Here is a 23789-nt window from a genome sequence, read left to right as displayed (position 1 = left end):
CGCTCAAACCAAAAATTACCCGTACCACAATGGCTACCAGTGCGGACCTCCTGAAAAAGACATGTAGGCTGTAAAAAACTTCATGGAGGCCAAAGCCACAGAAAAATGTTCTAGAAAGTTAATGGACCTGATTATCTATTATACAGCAATAACCTGAGTGAAAATAAACCAAGCAACATTGGTCAGAGAGCTGTTCTCTTCTGGAAAAGTGGACATTTTATCGGTTCTTTGATTGTGGACACATTTTTCTTCTTGTTAAAAAACGTGTTTGTACCTTTCAGAATTTACGTAAACCCTTGTTTGTCTTTTCGCCTTCAAATCCTTTCTGCTTTCAGTTCTTTGCATTTCTGGCCACACTGTGCTACGCAGGAAGTGGCTACCTGAGCTACCGTTTGTGGAAAACCACAGAGGAAGAACAGTAAGGCCTCTTCAACAGATGCTCAGAGAGGAGGAGTGGACAGCTTCTTCATCAACCGACGCCGCTGACGCCAGAGTTGAGGAAGTTCGCCGATAGACTAAAACGATATAAAGAAAAAAAACAACAAGATATATGGAGGAAAACTGGATTTTCAGTATGTTTGCATAATTTTCTGATTAGTTACTTTTCCTGCAATGTCTATGCTTATTTCATCCAGTAGATTTGAATACAATTACAACAAATCGGGCAGATGTGAACAATGACTCTTTTCACTTCCTCGCTGAATAATAATACAAAAAAAAAATAATTTATACCTTGAAATATTGTTAGTCATTTATGCAGCATACTAAAATACATTATTCATCAGCATCACTCATAATCTTGTAGCTATTTCATAAAGTTTGCATTTCTGCCTCGTGTTGCAGCAGCCTGAGCTCTGCGCTGTGAATGAAACTCACAGCTTTGTGAGCTTTTTTTTTTTATTATTGTTTGGTTGATCTATCAGATACAGTTCCAATAAAAATATATCCAAGTTTGTGATTGTAGTATGAAGGGATTGTTAAAAGTTGAACGGGGTGTGTATACTTTTGCTAGGTAAATTTAAACAGGCTGCCACGTTGCTGGTCCAGACCACAGAGTGTAAGCAGGACAGAAAACACACTAAAACCCTTCAAGCAGAAGTCATACAAGTACTCCAAAGAAATATTATTAAACACCTGTCATAAATCCAATTAAAGTCACAAGTTCACCTTCTGACATGTTCTTTGATTGTATTGCATTAAAGATATTTATGAATATTTGACAGTCCAGCTATTAGGATAACAGCTTCAAGAGTAAATTGACACTTTACGTCTGAAGTTTGATGAAATCTTGTACAGTGATAATAGTTGACGTAACCATATGCACAGTTTCAGCTCGAAGTGCAAACCGGAGATGGAAGGTAAAGTGTTACACTTCACAAGTAGATGTCACTGTTGGGCTTGAGCTATTATTGGGTTTCCTGCTTTTCTTTGCCAGTAGGGGCAAGTTGGTCGATTGGCTTTATTATTTAATTTCCCCAATGAGGTTCCATTCATTCGTTCATGAATCAACATTTTAATTGTCAATAAATAATAACTCAAAGAAATATGGTCAGGAATGCTTTAGGTAGTTGAAAAAACAAGACTTTTTCGAGCTAAATGTGTGGCCATTGAAATGAGCTTGAAAGTATTTTAAATGCTTCATCACTCATGAACAAGACACCGAGATACTTGAAGAGCGCCACTAGGACTCAGGGAGCAGTTCGCCTCTTTCAGGCTGCGAATCGTGACCTCAGAGAGGAACGCACTCTCATCCTGCTCGCCTCACACTCAGTTCAAGGGACAGAAACACGTGGAAAGAGCAAAAAAAAAGTTTCTTTGTACAGGTTTCCGCTGCTCTTAGGGATTTTCTGCCTCTATTTCAACGACAGAAAAAATTACAAAATGCAGTGTTCATCGTGGTCACCGAGACATAAATTTAGGAAATGGGGGGGGGGGAAATGAGTATTTCTGCTTTTTCTTTTATGTTTAAATTTGTTTTCCTTTTATTGGTGTTAACACATGCCATTCCCTCTGTTTATCTGGAGAACAGGACTCCTTCCTCGGAGCCTGGCTGAGTTTTACTCAACAGGAAATAAAGAAGAGTCAAATGTTGACCGGTGAACAAACTTTCGCAAAGATGTTCATTTTAAAACCAATGATAAGGGGTTGCTGTGGTGGCGCGGGGGAAAAGCACAACCCATGTTGTATCTTAGTGTTCATGCCAGTAGTCGCATGTTCGATTTGCAGGCCTGGCGACATTTGCCACATGTTTTCCCCCTCTCTCGTAACCCTCCTTACTGTCAACCTACTTTCAAATAAAGGCCACTAGAACCAATAAACACCAAGAATGTTCCAGTTACACTTAAAATTTCCGGTGGTTTACCCACACATGTTCCCATGATGATATTTAACGCCTCAGTTTCGTTGATGTTTTAAAATCTGGATTTTTTCTTGTTAGATATGCATAACAAGAACGAGAAGATGCAATATACATCTTGCACTATCCAGTTTTTAAACTAACAAAATAGACTATTTCTGCTTAATCTCATGGGGTTTTGTTTACATTCAAGATTAGATGATTGTTCCCACACCCACACAAAGTGCTCCACCAGATCGCTGTACTCAGCCTCTCTTCTTCCTCTGATACAACAACTGCAGAGTCGTCTGAGTATTTCTGTAGATGACAGAAGTCAGACTTGTGCTGGAAGTTAGACCTGTAGAGAGTGAATTGAAATGGTGAGAGTTCAGTGCCCTGTGGTGCTCCCATGTTGTTGACCACCTGGTCAGACACATAGTCCTTCAGTCTCACTAACTGTGCTCTGTTTGTCAGGTAGTCACAGATGCAGGCGATTGTTGAGGCCTCCACCTGTGTCTTCTGGAGTTTCTAACAGAGCAGATCAGGCTGAATTGTGTTCACTGCACCTGAGAGTCAAAGACCCTGATCCTCACTGTGCTGCCTGCTTTGTCCAGATGACAGTGGGTTTGTTGAAGCAGGTGTCTGATCAACTCCAACTCCCCGGCGATAAGCAAACTGCAGGGGGTCCTGATATGTCATCGTCTGTTTACTCAAGTGAGCCGCCAGGAGTCTCTCCAGGACCTTCATGATGAGGGATGTCAGGGCAACAGGTCTACTGTCGTTATGACTGATGGGTGACTTTTCTTCGGTACCGGAATCAGACAGGATGTCTTCCACAACAACGGAACCTCTTGAGTCAGGCTAAGGTTGAAGAGGTGCTGCAGAATCCCAGCCGACTCAGAGAAAGTGAACAGAATCTGACCCAACTGGACCTCACAGGAGCTATTTTGTCATGATGATAAGACTGATGATAAGGCTGTGTCATGGCACCCGACCTCCAGGATTTCGCTCCTGTCGGCAATCCACTCATGAATAGTAATTCCACGTTTTCCCTCAGATTCCAGACAGAGATTTAGAAATCCAAAATACACACAAGACAATGTGAAGACAAAGTTTAGCCGATTATGTCTTTATCAACTTGAAATTCTTTCAGAATGTCCTTTAAGTGGTTCGATTTAGATTAGTTGCTTTTTATTATGTTTTATGTTTATTAGCATGAGTCAGATATTACATCTCACTCATAAGCATGAGTCTTGCAATCTACAGACAGTGATGACAATGTATTTACTTACATTATATGGTAAAAGTGTTTGACACGTAAACATTTAAAAAGCATTTCTCAGACTTTAAGTTGTGCTTTTACTCTGTTCAAGCTTTCTATTAAGACTAAACAGGAAGCCGACTTAGAGACATGAAACTGACCCAACAAACTTGCCAAGATTTCACAATAGCAGCATGCAAAACCCTGCAGTGCTGCTGCTGCTGCTGCTGCTCTGGCCTCTTTTCTCGCAGCTTCACCGTTTCTCTGGTGTTTAAAACTTCTTATCCAACTTGTTGACACCCCCAAAGTGTGCTGCATCGTTATGAAACAGCCCTTCTCATTGGGTCTTTGGGTAAGTAAGTATGCTTTGTTCTTAAGAAGAGAGAAAGTCTTTCATAACTAAAAAAAAAAAAAAGAAAAAGCAAGAAATCATCTGCTTGCATCACATTTTTAAGAGGGATTACTTCACTGTTACTAATAATGTGTTTCTCTTCTGAAAACAGCACGCAGGAGGGAAAATGAAGGAAATTATTTGTGGCCCCGTCATATCTGTTCACAGAAAGTCTACAAGCATGAGCGTAATAAATGCAACTCTTAACTCCATGGTTAGAAGGTCTAACATTTTAATACGTAATGCAGCACATGCCAATAAAAGAAAGCTTGACAGTGTGTTTGAAAGTATGGCAACAGCATGAGCCTTTGCCAGTATGTCTATTAAATTGTGCAAGAAATCCAGGAGCGCTTCCTCAGCGAAACAGCGACTTCACTAAAGGACCTCAGCCCGTGTTTCTGGGCTGGTTCTACTCTAATAAATATTGTTAATCTTCAACCGACATTTGCAAGTTTCAGCTAAAATATCCCTGACCTCCGCTAAAATACGTGTCATCCGTGAACGCAGGACAGAAGGACCTCTGTCTGATCTGGCCTGGCTCCAGGCGGGTCAGTACGTGAAACACACGAGGCGAGAGCAGAACACACAGAACCCAGCAACGCAGCGCAACGCCATCAAAGCCTCAGCCGGCGGAGGAAGACAAAGAGTGAAATTTGTTTGCGCAGGTACCTGCAAGTGTGGCTACATGAATGAGTAGGATGTACTTCCCACACATTGCTGGTGATTCACATCATGAAAATGTTGTGGTTTTTTGTTTTGGTGGCTGCGTGTTAACAGTAGAGGTCATAACCACTCCTGGCGCTTGTCACATACCACAGATATTTCAGATAAACTGCTCTAATCTATATTAGGGAATTTTTTTTCCACACCTCTGGATTGTGGAGGGTTTTGTAAACTAAGTCACCTTCAACACTTTTCCCCTCACACACACACACACACACACACACACCCCAAAACACGCCCACAATGGAAAGCATTCCACCTTCTTTCTGAAACAAGGTACAGATTGATTTATGTATGGAAACCTCTGCCCACCTGACCCACCGGTGGTGCCGGTGTTGGAAAGTATGAGAGCAGCTTTACATTTGTTAAAAAAAAGAAGAAAAAAAAAGCTTGGTGGCTGCAAGGCCGTGGGATCCCGAATCGAAGACTGACACGTCGAGTTAAAGAGAGGTCCATATAAGCAAACTACATGGCAGCAGCAAATATAGAAGCAGAGCAGAATGCTGGCCTAGAACTTTTCAAAGTAAAGTCCAGTCTGGTCTAAAGTCCAGAGGTTATTCAGCGTGTCCGTGGCTGATTTTGGCAGGGCACCAGAACGTAGATCTGATACGTTTGTAAAGGTTAAACTCAGACCCAAAGTAGACTGCGGAGCAGGGAGCAGGCATCACATTTTAAAGCAGTTTAAAGCCAGTTATCGATGCAGATAAAACAATAAAACCCAAATGTGCTGCGAGCGTGGAACGTGTTGAACGTAACAGGACAGAGAGACTCTCTTAGGACAAAAAAATAAATAAAAAATCCAAAAAGCTGAAGTGGAAAATCCAAAAGTCTTTCAGTCTTTGAAGAGAATGTCGTTTTATTGACGATGAAGTCAGGACTCTGAAAGCGTTGCCACAAAATACCAGTTATGTTGGTCAAATTAAAATGTTAAGTCACATTATGCCATCGGTACAGATAATTACCACATTTTACATTTAATGTTTCATTCATAGCATCCATTTTTATTATTACCCCAAACATGTGTTATTGCACTTTATTAAGGAGGAAAGTTAATAGGTTAGCTTAAATTTTGGAAAAAGCATGGCTCTCCTTTTCCTCCTGGATGCCCGGGTCCCGAGCGGATGTCGTCACGGCCGGCAAGGAAACGGCAAGGCACGATGATGTCACAGAAATACAGAGTTTAATTCAATAGAAAACACCGTATGAATTTAACAAGAAACTTCAGAGTACACAGAAGTACATTCTTTACCTGAGACAAAAGAATTAAAAGAATAAGAACAAAGGCGCCTTTGGAGACAGCTGATGCTTAAAAGCAAAACAGGGCAGTTGTCTGAATTCTTATTATTGAGCATTCCCTTTTCTAGTGAAGGCGTTTCTCTTTGTTAATATATGCAAATAGGGCGTACCCCTGTTTTGACCAACCAAGAGCTACCTTGAAAAAAAACTTAAACCTTCCCCTGAGTTTTAATGACAAATATCAAGAGTCATTTTAATTATTAAAGTTATAAGTTATTTTCACAAAACCTATCTTGCTCCTCTGCAGTCAACTTCTCCAAAGATTTGAATCTTTACCTTATCACAAACAATAATGAGATAGAAGTCTTTTCCAACCTGTAAAACATAACATTCAAACCATTCTCTTTTGATTCCGATATTGTCATAGTTAGTACATTTTCAAATACATTCCATTTATTAGATTAGTACTTGTAGTTTTGGTAATATACTTTAATCTAACATACTATTGCTATTAATATTAAGAAGGTATATCAGAAATTAAACCTAAGTGTTTCCAAGATTCCTAAGTTTGTGATCAACTCCAGATGCAACTCTGAGCTCCTTGGGAAACCCCCGACCTCTGACCTGTGAGCCGGGGAAGATATTCTTTATGGCCTACTAATTTAAAGCCTTTCAGGAGCATGTGTTTTATGGCTGCTTTAAATTTACAGCCTTGCCAGGAGAATGTTTATCTAGGAATGTTGATCTACTTAAACACACATGGCATTAGCTTAACTATATTAAACAATCAAAAAATAGCCATATTTCCTTAACAACTTCTATATAAATATTTACAATGTAAAAAAAAGTGCAAAGGTTTTTGACATAGGCTTTGCATAAACCACTATAACCACTGTTGGAGATCCAAATCATTAGCTTAACTTCCCAAGAAAAAAACACAAAACACATTGCTGTGAAGACTTCTGATTCTGTCTAATCGAACAAAAATGTAGTTGGAGAGAAAGATGAAAGAACAATCTAGATAAGCAGATTTATATAGAAATATGATTTGAAAAGTCAAAATTATTCTGTCTTTCTGTGTCTCTGCCATTAGGCCGAATTTGTGCAAGTTTCTGCCTTTCTTTGGGAACCAAATAAAGACGACTGGCTAATCTAAGATGTTTTCTGTCCAGAGTTTGGAGAGCCCTGCTCCAAACTGTTCAGGCAGGTGTGGAACATGGTGCTCCAGTCAGATGAGGCCAAATCTTTGACCAGATTTTAATCAAAGAAAAACCTGTGGCAAGACTTAAACACTTCTCTCTGTGCTCTTTGTCTACACCTGCAATTCAGCTGTTTTGCAAAAAAAATTTCAGCCTATAGATGCATTTCTTCAAAATCCGGCAGGGACTTTTTCCTGCAGCTGTTCCAGCGACGAAGATATTGTCAGAATATTCAAACTATCTCTTCGTAATATCAGCAAAATTGTTTTCTTTCTAGCTTTTCACTATCGCTCATGTTTGTGGTGAGAGGCCCACATCAAGATTTCCAATGTGATAAACAACCCGACACTCTGGTATCTTTTTACTGATACATGTAAAAAGTTACTAAAATGGCTTGCTGGATATTAAATCATAAAAGTATCACAATCATAAATAAACTCAAATAAATAACCTCCATAAGGCCACATTCAGGTAAATGTCTCAGCATTGGCAAAGAAATGCTTGAAAGACAGAAAAAGAAAAAAACTAAAAACCTGTTGTGGTCTCTTTTTTTTATCTCAGCAAAACAGAAAAGCTGGCAGTCGATTGTGGATTTATTCAGAATCTGAACGTTTTTTTTTTCTTTATTACTTCGAGTGAAAAGTGACGAGAATTGCTGCGGTTCAACACTTGCTTTCATCTCGCACCCATGGGAATTTCTCATGTTCAGCGTGTGCTGAGAGAGAGGATGCCACAAGAGTTGGTTTCCGCCCTCTACAGTAGAGCTCACATACTGACAGCGTCTAAGCTTCATGTGAAGATATAACCTGCCACCCAATAGAGGTGTAACCAATTAACCCCGACTGACCCGGTCAGAGCCGTTATGCTGTCGTTGCATCTAAGTCAGTCGTCTGCCGCGCGCTGCTGGGACGATTATGTCACTAAGTGGTGTTAGGTTTAGTAGTTTTGTCACTCAGAAGTTGCTGAGTGAGAGTTGGACAGGGTACATGAGTCAGACGGTGATAAAAAAAAAGCGTGACGGAGAACATTAAAGCCAGTCAATACACTCTTTTTTTTGTTTGTTTTATAACTCCAAATTCCAGAATGTTCTGGAAGCTAAACCTTTATGGTGTGAAACTAAAATCCAGCCTTTAACAGCAGCTTATGAGAAAAAAAATAATAATCCTGCAGAGCAGCAGTTTCTGATCCAGTACAAACCAGTTACTGAGCCCAAAGATTTACTTCAGCGATTTAACCCTCTCTACTTTTCCATCAGGTTGAAGAAGGAAAGAGGGGGAAAAAAACACAAAACAAAACAAAAAATCTCTCTGCTTATTAACAAACAAAATGGAGGAGAGTCTCAACCAAATTCACTAATCTGCACATAATTTGGATTTATTTCAATATTGGACTTGATGAGATTAGAAAATGAGACATTGGAGTGAAAACAAGAAAAGAAGTGAAACAGCAAGCATCAAACCTCGCAGCAGATTTGAGAAATTAACTTCCCACAGTTTGCACATGCAGGAAGGCTTGTGAGTCTTGGCAGCAAACCTCTCACGGACTTTCGTACAGCTGGAAATCAATGTCGGCTCAGTTCAGCTTCTGGTCAGTGTAAGGCATTGATTCTATCGCCTTTTCTGAACTAAAAATGTTACAGCGACATCTGACAATTTATGCTACTAAAAGCAACAACTGTCTCTGCAGAATATAATTCATGTTTTGGAGTCTGTCTGTTGAAATAAAGCTAATATTTTTGCTACATTTGCATTGCAGCAAAAGGACATTTAAACCAGAAGCTTAATGGAAAGCAAGGGTTAACTTGTGCTTGAGATTTAAGGAGTTTGAAGCCATTAGATTGATTTTCTTCTCTTTTTTCTGCAGCCTGAGAGATTAGAAGTGGACTTTTTCCTAAAACAAACAAAATGAGGATTTGACCATCAAAGATATATTGTGAAACTTTGCCACAGTCCAAATGCGAGTTTTTTCCCCCTTGTTTTTCACTGGGTCTCAAATCTCTTTTTGAGTCTTCATAAAAGGGGAAGAAAGCAATTTTATATTTTTCTTTTGCTTTGGTATCCTAGTCGGCTTATTTTTTCTGGCTCTCCATGTCAAGATTGTGGGCTGTTGATAACGCACGTTACAACCACAAACTGTGATGCGTTGCATTGGGATTTCATGAGACAAACTGAAACAAAGTAACACATATTCTGTATTTATCCAGCTTTACTCGGATGCCCTGAAACTATATGACTATGTTCAACCAATCACCTACAGTAGGCTCACAATCAGATGTGTGCAGTTTAATATCAGTATGAATACAGCCGTTCTGGGAAGGCCTCAGAGGTTTGTCAGAGAAAAGGGAACAAACGGCATCATGGAGGACGGGGAACGCAGCGGTCGGGTCAGGGAGAGAGATGGTGAGAATGTTTCGCAGTTATAGAAACAAAATCTCACAAACATTGAACATCTCACAGATTTCAGATGTCTAAACTGTCCGACTGGACGAGGAGAGCATTGGTCAGAGAGACAGGTGGTAACTCTGCTGGTGGGAGAACCTGGTAACAAAACATCTGATATTTGTGAACTCAATAATTTGAGCCCTTGTGGAAGAGTGGACAAACGAAAGAAAACCAGAGTCCCATTTTAACACAGAGGGTTCATGGGAAAAGTTGAGACGAAAATGTACGTTTTGCTCAATGCAAGACGCAAAACTGTGGCGCAGTTCATGTGCTTAAACTGCCTAGTCAAAGTCCAGACCTGAATGGAATCAAGAAGCTGTGGCAAAGCCTAAAAATGGCTTTTCACGAATGCTCTCAGTCCAACCTGAGTGAACTTGAGATATTTTAGAATAATGGGCAAGAAGATGCTCCAAACGCTCCTCCCCCAAAAAATATAATTTACCTTCCCCTTCACAATTATCGGTCAGTTACTTGAAATTCATGAACATTTGACATTTACAACAACCTTCAGGTGCAGAAGCACACATTTTGATTTGGTTTTGGTTTTATTACACTGTAAAAAAAAACAAAAAACATCTCTAAAATACCGGCAGCTGTGGTTGCCAGAATTTTTACCTAATTATCCAGTAAAATTCTGGCATTTCACCGTAAATTAGAGACGTTTTTTTTTTTACAGTGTAGAGATCGTGTGAAACTGTGGTCTTTGGTAAAACATGAGAAACTAGAAGCCAAATGTTATAACTATGGCCTACTATATAATCTTCTCAGTCTTTATTGATCTTAAATCTTTGGTAGAAATATAAAAAAAAAAAAATCTAGACTCAAATTTGATAAGATGCTTGAGAAGTGTACCTTGTGATCCACATGACGACATTTTCTCAAAACAGGGAGCCATAAAAGAAACATTTGAAGTGCTCTAAGAACAGGATAACTCCTTGCATTTTCATTCTAGACTATCAAACTCCCTGCTTAGGATTGAATAATAATAGCAGGTGGTGGATGGTTTCACGTAGAGCCTGTGGTGGCGACTGGAGGAGAAGCTGCTCCACAACTCCCCACGTGTTGCTGCTGCAAGTAGAAGAAAGAGCGGATTTCCTGGATCTGGGGGAGAGGTCAGTCATCCAGCCAAGAAAATGACAAATATTCGTTGTGTAACCACATCAGATGTACTTACAGAGGAATGACCTACACACAGTTCATAGCCCCGTTTTCACAGAAACACATTGACTTAAAGAGCTCCCCAAAATAGTTTTCTATCAAAAGAACCAAGCGTCATGTGGAAAAAGTCGTTTTAATCAAGGCTTTTGATGCAGATCATGTGGAGGTTTTTAATGCCACGATGTCGTGGTTGGAGAGACAGCTCACAGATTTCTGTTCAACCCGTCATGGCAATGCAGATGTCCAAGCTGTCCGACTGGACGAGGAGAGCATTGAGAGGCAGGTGATGGGGGATGGGAGAATCTGGTAACAAAACATCTAATATTTGTGAACTCAATAATTCGAGCCCTTATGGAAGAGTGGCCAAAAAAAAAAAAAAAAGCAATCGTTGAAAGAAAACTATGGAAAACCATGAGACCAAAATTTACGTTTTGGTCTACATGTATAGTGCATACTTTTGTGTATGGCTCAAAAGTAACACATCACTATAAATGCAACTATTTTATAAGATTTTTTTGCATGTGCTCATGTGTGTGTGTGTGTTATTGATCTTGTCTGTGTGACGGAATAGGCCCTATCCCGCATTGATCTTCCTCACTGTTTCTCTTGTGTAAGGATGCCATGGCTGATTGGTGACCCCAGATTGTCCTTCTGGTCCTTATCAAAAGACCAACAAAACTGTATGCTTAAGCACTGCTACCACTGCCCCAAATCCTGATACAGTGCTGCCACTGCGAATAAAAACGCCCTTATCTATACTGCTGTAATGATTGACTGATTCAGAAGGACTCAAAATCCTTATACGCTCAAATAGTAGTCTCTGGAAATTCACAGAGCTAAAACCCGTCGACAGCTTCAAAGTTGCTTTTGTAGGTTTACTGATTAAAACGTCGCTGGATGCCGATCTTCATAATACTTGATCTATCTCTCTTGAAACACCAGTTTAGTCTGAACACCAGTTTAGTCTGGCAATACTAATGATCCCTTCACACCGATTACGTCTGAATGGCAAGTATTGAATAATCACTTGCCGACAAACGATCGACGCCATACTCGGCCTTTGCTGATCTGATTAAATCTCAAAGGTAAACACAGAGTCAGACAATGGAGCGTGCCGTATATCACGGGCCCCCCCCCCGTGTTTTTCGAACCCTCCCGTCTGAAAAAAACAAATGATCAATGATCTGAAACAGAATAAACAAAACGACCGAGATGGTTTTGACCGCAAAACCTCCGAGATGGGATGAAAATGTATTTCCAGACACAATCCCTGTCAACAAGGCTCGTTTCTATTTGACGCTGTTTTAGGAAAATCATAGGGAAATAACAACTTCTGATAATCATGATAATCTGGATGTGAGTGTGATGGCAGGCGGTGATGTAATGTCTTTATACATTCGTGTAACCGCCTGAAAAATGAAAAAAAAAAAGTCAAACTCGTTATTGAGTCGAGTAGAAAAAAGAAAATGCTTCCAAACACCATTAATTGACACATCTTAAATAAACTCTTCCTTTTAGTGACTATAACCAAAATTAGGAAAAACATGAAGTGCATAAATGGCATTAATTATTGAATGCTGACATTACTCCCATTAAAAAAAGAAATTGTGTTGCAATGCAAAGAAATCTTCCATATCTGCACTCCTAATGGGACGATAAGATCTATCAGGGCCCCAAGGAGCCAGAAAGACACAATAAAACAGGCTAATCAATCTGAATGACATACTTTCAGGCCCGCTATCTCTCTGTCAACTCGCCATTTTCTTTAACCGAGCCTTACTTTGACACAATAACTGAACTTCCACCAAACGTCAGGATGGACACTGGGAGCAGGTCAGGTTAATGTTTTACCAGCGTTGGTTTTCAAGGCACAGATCTGCACGGTCCACAGAGTACGTGCAGGCCGTGTGGAGAGACGGGGGAAGGGTTTATGGTCAAAGGGGCTTATCTCAGCGAATTGATCTGCGCCTATAAATTGTGGGGATGGCAGGGCCGAGGTGGAAACGCTACTTCGGCTGTGAGCCTTCAGGCTATCAACTTGACTTCAGCTCTTTAGCGTCTACGGCTTGGTCTTCAGCTATGGGAATTGTCTACAGCGTTGGAGAGTAAGTAGCTCTGAAAGTGTTGAATGTGCTGCTCTGCATGGTTTTCCATATGAGCTGACAGATCAGCATGTTTGTAAAAAATAAGGAGTCCAAAGTGTTTCTCTTTTGTGGAACAAGAGCTTATTGTCCTGCAAAATAAACTATTTCTATGTTTTGTTTTGAGTATTTTTTTTTATGACAAATGTATTTTTTTTTTATTATTACATAGGGAATCTGTGATTTTGCAGTGCAATTTTCTAGGCTATTATGTTTTTATTTTTTTATTTTTTAAATTTGAAAAAGTAAGACTGAGAAAATTAAAATAAATCATATTCATTATTAGCATTTAATTCCACAATATTTGTTTTTAGAAGGTAAAGCAATTCGGTCTTCAGTAAAAGTGTTGCTAATTTAGCCCTGCGAAGCTGCAACGGGGAAAGTTTAAAGAATGTCCCAGTTTCCAGCTATTTGTGCACATTAACAACTTTATCAATTTAATTCACAATTTAGAATAACATTTTGCATTTTCTTCTTACCATTGCATGACTGCACACACACACACACACACCAGTCTGTGGAAAACCACAAACGTAAACCACAACAAAACTTTTGTTTCCTACATTTACTCTAAAAGAATCATTTATCTAAGCTGTTGACAACAGTTCTCTCTTATTCTAAATAAAAATATTCCTATTTCCAGCACTTGATGGCGGAAAATGACAAGTTTGCAACACAGCATGAAGTAATGCCACCAAAACAAGTTCCTATATTAATTTCCAAATGACACAATGCTAACACTAAGTACTTAGCACAAACTTTAAAAAAATCAGCACCCTGATTTTATGTGTCTTGGCATGTCCTCTGCCAGTCTGTCATCAGTTTATTGAGTTTAGATAATCAACCAATCCTGCAGGGCCTTGAGCAGGATGACATGTGCTTGAATTTAGCAAGAACTGGGTGGGATTTCAGCGATTCGTCTCCAGTTTGGCATGCTGCACCTTATTCGAAATCAAACCATCTTCGCTCCCTTTGCCCTGCAGGGTTGACCACCTCTACACCTTCTTTGTGCAATGGTCTCCAGACATCTACAGCAAAGGCAAGAAGAAGCGCTGCAAGGCCTACAACAACGTCAGGAAGAAACGCCAGAGCGCCTACCATGTGGTGTCGTGGAGAAGGCCGGAACACATCTGGGTGTTGCAGCAGCCCTGGGCCAGCAAGCCCAAGGCTGCAAAGAAGTGGGAGGTAAGTTTTTTTTTTTTCTCAGACAAAGAAAGAAAAACAAGTCAGAGATTGTTGAGCTCTGCTCTCAGCAGCCAGAGACATTCTTCAGGAGAATTTCGCCCCTCCTCTGTTACAGTAAAGCTACGGAGCCCCCTAGGGGACATGGGGAATTTTTTTTCTTTTGCGTTACCTCGCAATACTTTTGCGTTCCCTCGCAAAACTTTTGCGTTCCCTCGCAAAACTTTTGCGTTCCCTCGCAATACTTTTGCGTTACCTCGCAAAACTTTTGCGTTCCCTCGCAATACTTTTGCGTTACCTCGCAAAAACTTTTGCGTTCCCTCGCAATACTTTTGCGTTCCCTCGCAAAACTTTTGCGTTCCCTCGCAAAACTTTTGCGTTCCCTCGCAATACTTTTGCGTTACCTCGCAATACTGTACTGGTCAGTTATGCAGCATAATTGAACACTGTAAGCCTTTCTTACGGTTGGCGCCGTACTTTATGCTTTAATATAAGGTTATGTGAGGTATTTCCATGAATGTTAGTATCTTTTTGTGAAATATCTGAAGTTTTATATCTTTCTTTAGGATAGAAAGGCGCCACAAACCTACGATATAAACAGAAACTTTCCGTAAGTAGGAAAGAAATAAAAACACATTATAATTTGGACTATTTCTGAGTTATTATCGCGGGTAATAAATCATCTGACAGTTTTGATTGTGTCTCTGTTGTGTTCGTAGTCTGAATGGTTTAAAGAGCTGCTTTCAGTGCCGCTCCATCTTAGCCTTAACAGACATAAACATGCAGTAATAAATCGATTTTCAATCTGTTTTTTGCACCAAACAGTTTTTACTATTAACAAGTTTTTATTATTAAAAACACGACAAACTAATGATGGTAAAGGGCCGCACTAGGGTAACTCGGGGAATCGCATCTGTCCGTGTATCAATCAACTCCAAACCACTTCTTTCTTTGTTCTGTCACAATTATCGATTTATTCCATTTTGATGATCATGCTCCAAACTTTGCCAGGACTGACCGCCCCGCTCACCGCTTCCTAATACACACAAAGCCAGTATCCTTCCCATTCAAACCTGGTGACGTCACTCCCTCCTCGACACACCTAAGTGTCAAATCCGCTGCTCCTGTCATATCAATAATTACTTATTTCATTCATATGGCTCTTACAGAGCCTCAGTGAAAAGTTGTTTATTATTATTAACTGTTTGGTGCAAAACACTGATTGAAAATCGATTTTTTTTTTTTTTTTTGCATGTTTATGTCTGTTAAGGCTAAGATGGAGCGGCACTGAAAGCAGCTCTTTAAACCATTCAGACTACGAACACAACAGAGACACAATCAAAACTGTCAGATGATTTATTACCCCGCGATAATAACTCAGAAATAGTCCAAATTATAATGTGTTTTTATTTCTTTCCTACTTACGGAAAGTTTCTGTTTATATCGTAGGTTTGTGGCGCCTTTCTATCCTAAAGAAAGATATAAAACTTCAGATATTTCACAAAAAGATACTAACATTCATGGAAATACCTCACATAACCTTATATTAAAGCAGAAAATACGGCGCCCACCGTAAGAAAGGCTTGCAGTATTGAATTATGCTGCATAACTGACCAGTACAGTATTGCGAGGTAACGCAAAAGTTTTGCGAGGGAACGCAAAAGGTTTTGCGAGGGAACGCAAAAGTTTTGCGAGGTAACGCAAAAGAAAAAAAATTCCCCATGTCCCCTAGGGGGCTCCGTATAAAGCAAGCTGAGGGCCCTGCAGGCAAAAAAAAAAAACTGTAAGCTTTGAGATGATGGGAAAACCTTCCTTCCTTATATGGACATCCTTTCTCCTCCTCCTCTGTAGCTCGGGGCAGGGTTTCCGTTTCCATGTATGAAGGAAAGCAAAACTCTAGTCGCAACGGTTAGCCAATAAGCAGCCATGCGGTTGGATTTCCGACTAATGAAAGTGAAAGCGCAGCAGAGGCTGTATAAAGGGAGAAAGTTTCCCTCCAGAGAGAGCAGACATGTGGAAGAGCAGAGCGCAGAGGTTGACGGACAACTCGGGAGCTATGAAGAAAAGGCAGAAAAATGTCCGAGTGCTTTATTTTGCCAGCGACTGTGCGGAGCCGTACGTTGAGGTGAGATTATTAAGCAGATTATTTGATGCCAAGCGCTCAGGGGTTTTACGTACAGCTGCGCATCTGCAGGACAAGTCTGTAATGTGACAAAAAAACAAACAAAAACGAATGTCAGGCAAAGAGAAAATATGTGGGGAAGACGACAGTTTTCTCATGGCTTTGTTGACATCTTCTGCTCAGATCATCACGGTGAAGGACTCAAAGCATCGCCTGAGTCTCTGCAGCTCTGTGGAGTCTGAGGTGGATGAGACCGAGTACCAGGAGGCTGAGGATGATTTTCCTGTGCTGAGCCATGCCAGCCAGCTGCTGGATGACTTTCGCCTACAGAAGGTGAGTGTTACTCCACAAACCTGTCCAGCTCTAGTGGAAAAGTTACTTTTGTGTTATTATTTTGGACTTGAAAAGCTAGCATTAGATATATAAGATCATCTTTTTTTTCCCCCTCCCACAATAGATTGCAGCTAACTTGCCTCCAAGGACCCAGGGGTATCCGTGGCAACTAGTTTATAGCACTATCAACCATGGGAGCAGCCTAAAGACGCTCTACAGGAACATGGCCGACCTGGACAGCCCCGTGCTGCTGGTCATCAGAGACATGCACAAAAAGGTTTGCATCTTGACTGTTGGCTTCAACACAGATTTTGACACGAGTAACAAAACCAAAACATTGACTAACGAGCTGCTGACTTTTGTTGCCTTCAGGTGTTTGGAGCTTTTTCTTCGGATCCATTCAGAGTCAGTAAATACTGCTACGGAACAGGCGAGACCTTCTTGTTCAGCTTCAACCCTGACTTCCAGGTAGGGGGGGACTCCATTTTTATTATCAATGGGAAAGCTGTTATTAAACGTATAGTATCACAAAAAAAAAGTACAATTGACTGACATTTTGTGCTCAATTCTCATTAGCAATACAGGTGGAGCGGGGAGAACTCCTACTTTGTGAACGGCAACTGGGAATCTCTGCAGATTGGTGGAGGAGGGTACGTTCTCCTTTTCTTTCACTCATGGCTAATATGAAAGAGGCAGTTTATGATAAAGCAATAAGAAGAAGAAGTCAAAGATTTAATTTCTAATTTTATATATGTTTTCTCTCTCTCTTTTTTTTATAGGGCTGGCTTTGCTCTCTGGTTGGATGCTGACTTGTACCACGGCGCCAGCTTTTCCTGCCCCACCTTCCGCAACGCTCCTCTTTCCACCAATGAAGACTTCATCGTGCAAGACGTTGAAGTCTGGACTGTGCAGAACTGAACGGGGAAGCATTAAGAAATTAAGGTTTCCTGTCTGAAGTTATGACACTTCAAGGTCAGCCAACCCGTGTGCTGCATCCAGACGGAGCATCCGCCGTCAGAGACGCATCGGCACCAGAGCAACCTGCGCAGCACGAAGCCGTACGCGACTGGTTCCCTCGGTGGGCTTCCTGCTCGGTGAACTGGGACTGTTGGAAGCGAGTGGCGACTTGAAATCCCACAATTCATGCTTCCTGTTCCTGTAAACCCCTCTGGGTGTTCACTGCAGTCACCCCCGCCGGTGGCCTTCTGCAATCCTGAAAAGCATTTCGACGCAACGTTCACACTGAAAGACGTGTTTGTTTACAGTTCTAAAATTGTATGCATGGCCTGTGATGTGTGTGTGTGTGTGTGTTTATACCTGCTTGTGCATTATTTGCTTGATGGTAAAAAAACACTGTAACAGGATAGTAGATACAGCTGCCTGTCTGAGCTGGTTTCATTTCAGTGTAACTCCTTCGACCAGACCAAATCTGACGAGGTGAGATAAAGCACTGCTTTGCACTACGACTAGCGAACTGTAATCTGTACATGTGGTGAGTGAGGAGGAAGTGAAAACTAACCGTTAACCGTCTAATGTAATGCCACTATGTTCCTCTTTGGAGTATATAGCTGTAAGATACAAATAATTAATGTTTGAAATCTTTGGCTTATTTTTGTATGTGATTATTTATAGATAAATCCTTTTTTTATATACGGAAAATTTGAAACGAGAAACTAAAGCACATTTTTGCTTGTATGTCTGTTTGGTTTATTTGTTTGCGCGCGAGTCTGGTTCTGACGGGCAGTGCTGGCACCGCCGCAGTTCTTTTTCCTGGAAAAGATGTGTGTTTCAGTAAAATGACATGTTGTTAAGCTTTTCTTTTGGAATTGATTAAGCTTAATAAAATTAAAAAAAATAGAGATGTTGTCAAACGTAAAATGTGTCTTGTGATGTGGTTAATTGAAAGAGCGAACTGGGTTAAAGTGGTTAACAGCTCAAACAAAAATATTCACACACACACATACTGTATATATATATATATATATTTATAAATCAACCATACACATTTAATATCTTATTTTACACCAAGAGATAAGTTACAAGGAACTACACCTTTTATCAATGGCAGAAAAAAAAATTCTGCTCAAGGATCTGAATTGAAGACTTTAGTTAAACTTTTAACTAGGACAATTAAAGCCAAAAGAACTCAGTTGGTGTTTTATGAAGTATTTACAACATGTTTTAGTAGCGATTTGAGACTGAACGGTTCTAAAAGTGATATGTGTGCATGTTGTCGGCTTTAGACAGAGAAACAGTGAAATGGCCTAATTAGGGTCGTGGTTTTCTGAACTCTTCTGTTCTAGACTTCGTTTTCCTGGCACGCATGAGGTTTACCTGCAGCTGTCACGAATAGGGGCTGAACGGAGGAGCAGACACACAGTCTTCAAAAAGTCCGCCACATTTAGAGGAGCCGTCAGTTCAGCATTCAGACCACTGACATAAATATCTATTTACTTCTGTGATTCATCATTTCTTTGATGATCTGAAAGGTAAACTGTTGTCAGGGTGTCATACAGCTGATAAAAATAAAGCATAAGGTGATCTCACAGGTCATACAGCTGAACGTACATGCAGGTGTCAGTTGGTGCATATATGGCGATCTGACAATATACGACCGGCTCCAACTGTGAAACAGATGTTATGTCCTAGATTGACATGACATCTGTTTGGCCTGATTGTCCAACGTACCTGAACGCAGCACATCATCAGAAGACGTAATCTTAGACTGAACCACTAAGTTGTCTCATGGCTCTGAGCCATCATTATGTCATTATGTCATTTCACAGAGGGCAACATCACAGTTATTGTGATGTTGCAGGGTTAGTTTTTCTTATTGCAGCTTTATTTTGTCTCTAATTTCATAATTTTTTATAAAAGAAGCTGAAAGTGGTTGCTCCGGATACATTTCTTGGGATTCCCAACTATTATCTTTAGAGATCCCTCCAGCAAACCTGAATATCTTATTATGTATGCCGCCGTCTTGACCTGGACCCCGCAGCGTGTTGTATTGATAAAAGAAATGATCATAAATTATTTACTGTATTTACTGTTAAAGCTGTTAGAGGAGTTTCTAAATGCCGGGTCATGCTAGTGACGTTATTCTTTCGTGTTTGAATATCATGTTAGAGAATTGACACCAATCAGTGCAGTGGCTTTGTGTTTCTGCAGAATGTTTGCATTGAAACGTTTTTATTACCAAGCAAAAAAAAAAGCTAAGCAGTTCAAAGTGTGCACTGACACATCTGGAAAGCGCCTAACGCCAAACTGCCAAATGCGTGACGTCAATCAGGTATGACAGAGGATTACCCATAATTTCAGTTTTAGAGAGATGCTTGGATTCCGTATGTCGATTTTAATTTCCCTCATGCATGTTATGATTCAATATGCTCTTTTCTTTCTTTTTTTTTTTCTTTTTCTCCACAAGCACAACCCAAAGTTAGGATCGAGTTGATTGCAAACACTTCTAGAAGGATAACAATATCAAGTCTAAACTTGTAGGCCGCTGACGTAAACTGAACTTTGGGGGATGTGGAATGCAGAGTTATGCATGGATCAGCGAAAGTGTGCGTACGCTGACGAGTTCTTCAGGGCTCTTTTTATTCCAAAACTTCACTTACCTGTTTCTGAAAATATGGCTGTGTTTGGGCCTCCCCCCCCAGATTTCTTCTGTTCCTTTTTGTCACTGTTAAAACGTTTCAGATCATCGAACAAGCTTGAACGTTGAAGGTAACAACAGTAAATACAAAAAGAGAAGGTGAAAACTAACCCCACTTTATTGTTAATTAAAGAATTACCTGTCTGCACTCACGTCTTGGGAAGCTGAGTTCAGTTTCCCTGAGGCCACAGCCTGACCTGATAACTTTCAGACCAGTAAAATCAAGAAATTACATAAATAGAATCTGTATGGCAACATTAAGTGGGGCAATAGATCTTCTGTTCTGGGCACCTTGCCATTGATAGAACCACAGACTCTGGCAGAATTAAATCATGAAGGAGAATGTCCGACCCTGGTTTTGCTGAATTAAACCCTTAGTTTATGCAACAGGGCAATGATGCAACAGACATGAGCAATGTCTCTGAAAAATCAGGATTTCTTCTGGTCATCTTTGTCTTATATCAAAGTACGTTTGACGATCTGAAACCTTTTAGTGTGACAAACAAAGCAAAACAGAATAATCCAGAACTGGACATATTTATCCTCCGGGTTTATACTTTGTCTAGTTACTTCAGCAGCAGTTATTGTAACATGTAGGACAGAGGAACTTTCCTGCCGGTGGTCCGTGGTTAGTTCCATAACTCTGTCAGTAAGTAGGTTAAATACATGAAGTGGATGTGGCAGGACTTTAAACCGCAGGTGTTTCTACCTCAACAACAGAGACATTTGTTTAGGAAATTATTTTGCAATGTGGGGAATTAAATGTTGAAGGTCAGTAGAATATGTTTCCCACATCACGGTACTAACTCTGACGTGGTGGATATTTATTTCCAGTGGACTTTCTGTTTGGAGTTGTTTGTCCGACTTATGTAGTGAAAGATCCTCTGTGTTTTAAAATTAGGCAAAAATATATTCCATTAATTCTGGTCACTTTTAATTCAGGTGGTTTTACAGGGGTTTTTTTTTTCTACATCTATGTCCTTAAGTTCCAGCATGTTCCTCACAAAAATGCACCGTCTCTAGTTTGTTTTTGTTTGTTAAACATTTTCTCTGTATCTTTGCCGCACTAGTGACCGTTTTTCCATTTGTAGCTGCTGCTCGGTGCTCTACCGCAGAGCCACACGGCTTCCCCCCCCTCCCTTAAAAGAAACCTACAAAGAGGAACAAACAGACTAAAAGAAAAACTAAATCCGAGGAGAAAACTCTCTTGGACATTTGTTTTGGGAATCGAAAACCGAAAAAATAAATTTGTTTCAGAACCCAACCATCAACGTTCTGTTATCTTTTGATCTGTTTGTAAAAAAAAGTGTTTAAGAGAGAAAAGATGAACGTTGCTGTGGTTAGAGTTTAACCACAGCAACTTTCTGCTCATGAAAATTTCCCATGCAAGATGTTCCTGTAAAAGCAGAGGAAGCCACATTTAGTTCTTTTTTTGTTCTCACCCCTCTACTGAGCTTATGGTTAGAGTTAGACCAACTACCTGTGTTGGACTTGATCTGTGTTTCATAAAAACAGTAGTGATCTTACCATCCTAGATACATCACTGGTTAACTTTGACACACACATTTAACTGTATGTGCTAATGAACAAAACTATTTAGCTTTAACTTTAAATATAAATGAGCAAACAAAAAATGAATTAATTTGAATGTTATATTAAATATTTCGAAAAGCAGATTCAGTCAATAACTGCTATTGTCTTTCCTCCACTTATGCACTGCCTTGCCCCGGTCTAATAAAAAAAATGCCAATCGACTACCCTGAAGTTTTTTTGTTTCAATCTGACAAAATGGTTGAGGGATATAAATACTTTTGTCATCTGCAGCCCAGTTGAGTGTGTATCCCATCTTTTTTCAGTGACAGTGAAACAGACTCCCTCATAGTAACATTTCCCATGTCTGAAAAAGGCCGGGGCATCCGGCGTCATGGAAAGAATTTACCAGATTTGATGAGAGATCATCAACAAGCTGCATAATATCCTGGAAAGGAAATGACGGCAGTACGCTTTTGCGTGCTTGCGAAGAGAATTGTTTTTCTTCTGTTAACATGAACTCTGTTAATCTGATTCAAAAGAAAAACGTCACCTTTCTAAGAAAAAAAACACCTACAGCAACTGTTACGTTTTTTTATATTAGCTTTCCTGCTTAAAAGTTTCAAATTAGTCAGAAACCTCACTTCCCAGATCCAGCATGAATAATCGGCCATTACAGGTGATTAAGGCCACATGTATACATGTTCACATATGAAAACCTGCATGTCTGTTTCTACTTACAAGCTTTACGGGTGATTGTTTTTTCAAGCGTGCTCTACTGATATAGTCTGTCTGCCAGAAGTGGCCCAATCTCCAGTAGATTGTCTCACTGTTTCTCTTGTGCAAGAATATCAGGGCGGATTGTTAAACTCTGTTGTGGGAATTTTCCTTTAACAAAGAGTGAGGGGAAAACTGTTTCAAGAGCCAGAGAAAGCATATATTCTCAATCAGAATTTATTCGAAGGCTCTACAGCGTTCGAAGCCTCTGCTCACTGATCGCAGTCAGGAGAAAGACCCTCGAGCAGAACACAGTTTACACTTTTATAGGGAGAGTTTCACTCCATTCACATAGTTTGATCATCTACTTGGCTACAGAACAGACAGCAGACAGCGAGCGCACGTCTTCTTTCACTGGGAGCCATGATGAAGATGAAGAAACAATTCAATGACTTAATTGTAATGCTAAGGCCAGAGAAACTAAACTCCTTCAGGAGTCTTTTTCATGAGCTCATGCATCACACAAGAACCATAATACTGCTATGCATAGATTCAGCTAATAATCATAGTAACCTTAAAATTTTCCCACTACACCTCAGATTGTCTTTCTTGAAGTCTCGGATTTCAAAAGATAAAGAAATGTATGCCTGAGCACTATTAGCAATATTATAAGTTTTTATAAGTTTCCAAAGTGCCAATCTTTAAACACGAATGGCGCTGTGCCATGTAGAGTTCAGTTTAAACCAGTTGAGCTCATTACACTACAATTCAATGGTCATATTTAGTACAGCCAGTACAGCATCACAGTCAAACTCAGTTGATCAATCAATCGATCCCACCAAAACAAAATTCATCCAGCCACTAACATTCAGTCACTGACTTAGAAGTTATCCATCATGGATGCAGGTGGTGACAGTGGAAAGGAAGCAGTCTTTTGTAACAGAGAGAAACCTGCAGCATAAACAGTCTTAGACTGACTGGCCACATTCAGTGACTGGCTTGTAGCTGAGAGAAAAAGAAGCAGTCATAGAAAATACAGTAAATGCATTGGCTTTGGGCCACACGAGCTTTCCTTTGTGAAACGGATAAAGAGTGGCAGTGGCAGCAACAGCACTAGCAACTGGCTCTACCCAGAAAATTGACAAAGCTAAACACGGAGCCACTCAGGCAGGTGTGCTTCCTACGGTGACGAAAAACAAAGAAAACACATTTTTCTCGTTGACTCTGTCCAGGAAGAATGCGCAAAACCCACAGAGTGCTTGAGCCAGGTACAATTTCTATGGGAAAGAAATAACAACGTTAACAACAATGATGATAGCTTTTACTGTTTCAAACTTTTAACACATTCTTTATATTTTTAGTTGA

General features: G+C 40.2%; 2 protein-coding genes and 1 long non-coding RNA gene across 4 annotated transcripts in view; 2 read left to right on the top strand and 1 right to left on the bottom strand.

The window, feature by feature from the left end:
• The window catches only part of cmtm8b (CKLF-like MARVEL transmembrane domain containing 8b), a 38017-nt gene extending 36086 nt beyond the window's left edge, over positions 1-1931 (top strand). The window contains exon 5 of the mRNA XM_032558579.1: positions 336-1931. Within this exon, the coding sequence (XP_032414470.1) occupies positions 336-422 (87 nt within the window). The 3' untranslated portion in view covers positions 423-1931. The remainder of the gene's footprint in view (positions 1-335) is intronic.
• Positions 179-14185, bottom strand: LOC116717314 (uncharacterized). The gene is made up of 2 exons (XR_004338726.1): positions 13984-14185; positions 179-515 (listed from the first exon to the last, which is right to left on the bottom strand). It is a non-coding gene; the product is annotated as an uncharacterized LOC116717314 (long non-coding RNA).
• ncoa7a (nuclear receptor coactivator 7a) lies at positions 12730-18400 on the top strand. Of its 2 annotated transcripts, XM_032558577.1 has the most exons (7): positions 12730-12849; positions 13869-14070; positions 16373-16522; positions 16647-16799; positions 16895-16990; positions 17099-17172; positions 17302-18400. In XM_032558577.1, the coding sequence occupies exons 1-7, from the start codon at positions 12824-12826 to the stop codon at positions 17438-17440; spliced, it is 840 nt and encodes a 279-aa protein (XP_032414468.1). In that variant the 5' UTR covers positions 12730-12823; the 3' UTR covers positions 17441-18400. The 2 variants fall into 2 exon arrangements, with proteins under 2 accessions (XP_032414468.1, XP_032414469.1); XM_032558578.1 differs by lacking the exons at positions 12730-12849; positions 13869-14070 and adding an exon at positions 15884-16192.
• The last annotated feature ends 5389 nt before the right edge of the window (positions 18401-23789 follow it).

The sequence above is a fragment of the Xiphophorus hellerii genome, chromosome 3 (assembly GCF_003331165.1).
Source record: "Xiphophorus hellerii strain 12219 chromosome 3, Xiphophorus_hellerii-4.1, whole genome shotgun sequence".
In the NCBI taxonomy this organism is placed as follows: domain Eukaryota; kingdom Metazoa; phylum Chordata; class Actinopteri; order Cyprinodontiformes; family Poeciliidae; genus Xiphophorus; species Xiphophorus hellerii.
Note: the sequence above shows the minus strand (reverse complement) of the source record. Positions and strands in the feature narration are given on the sequence as shown.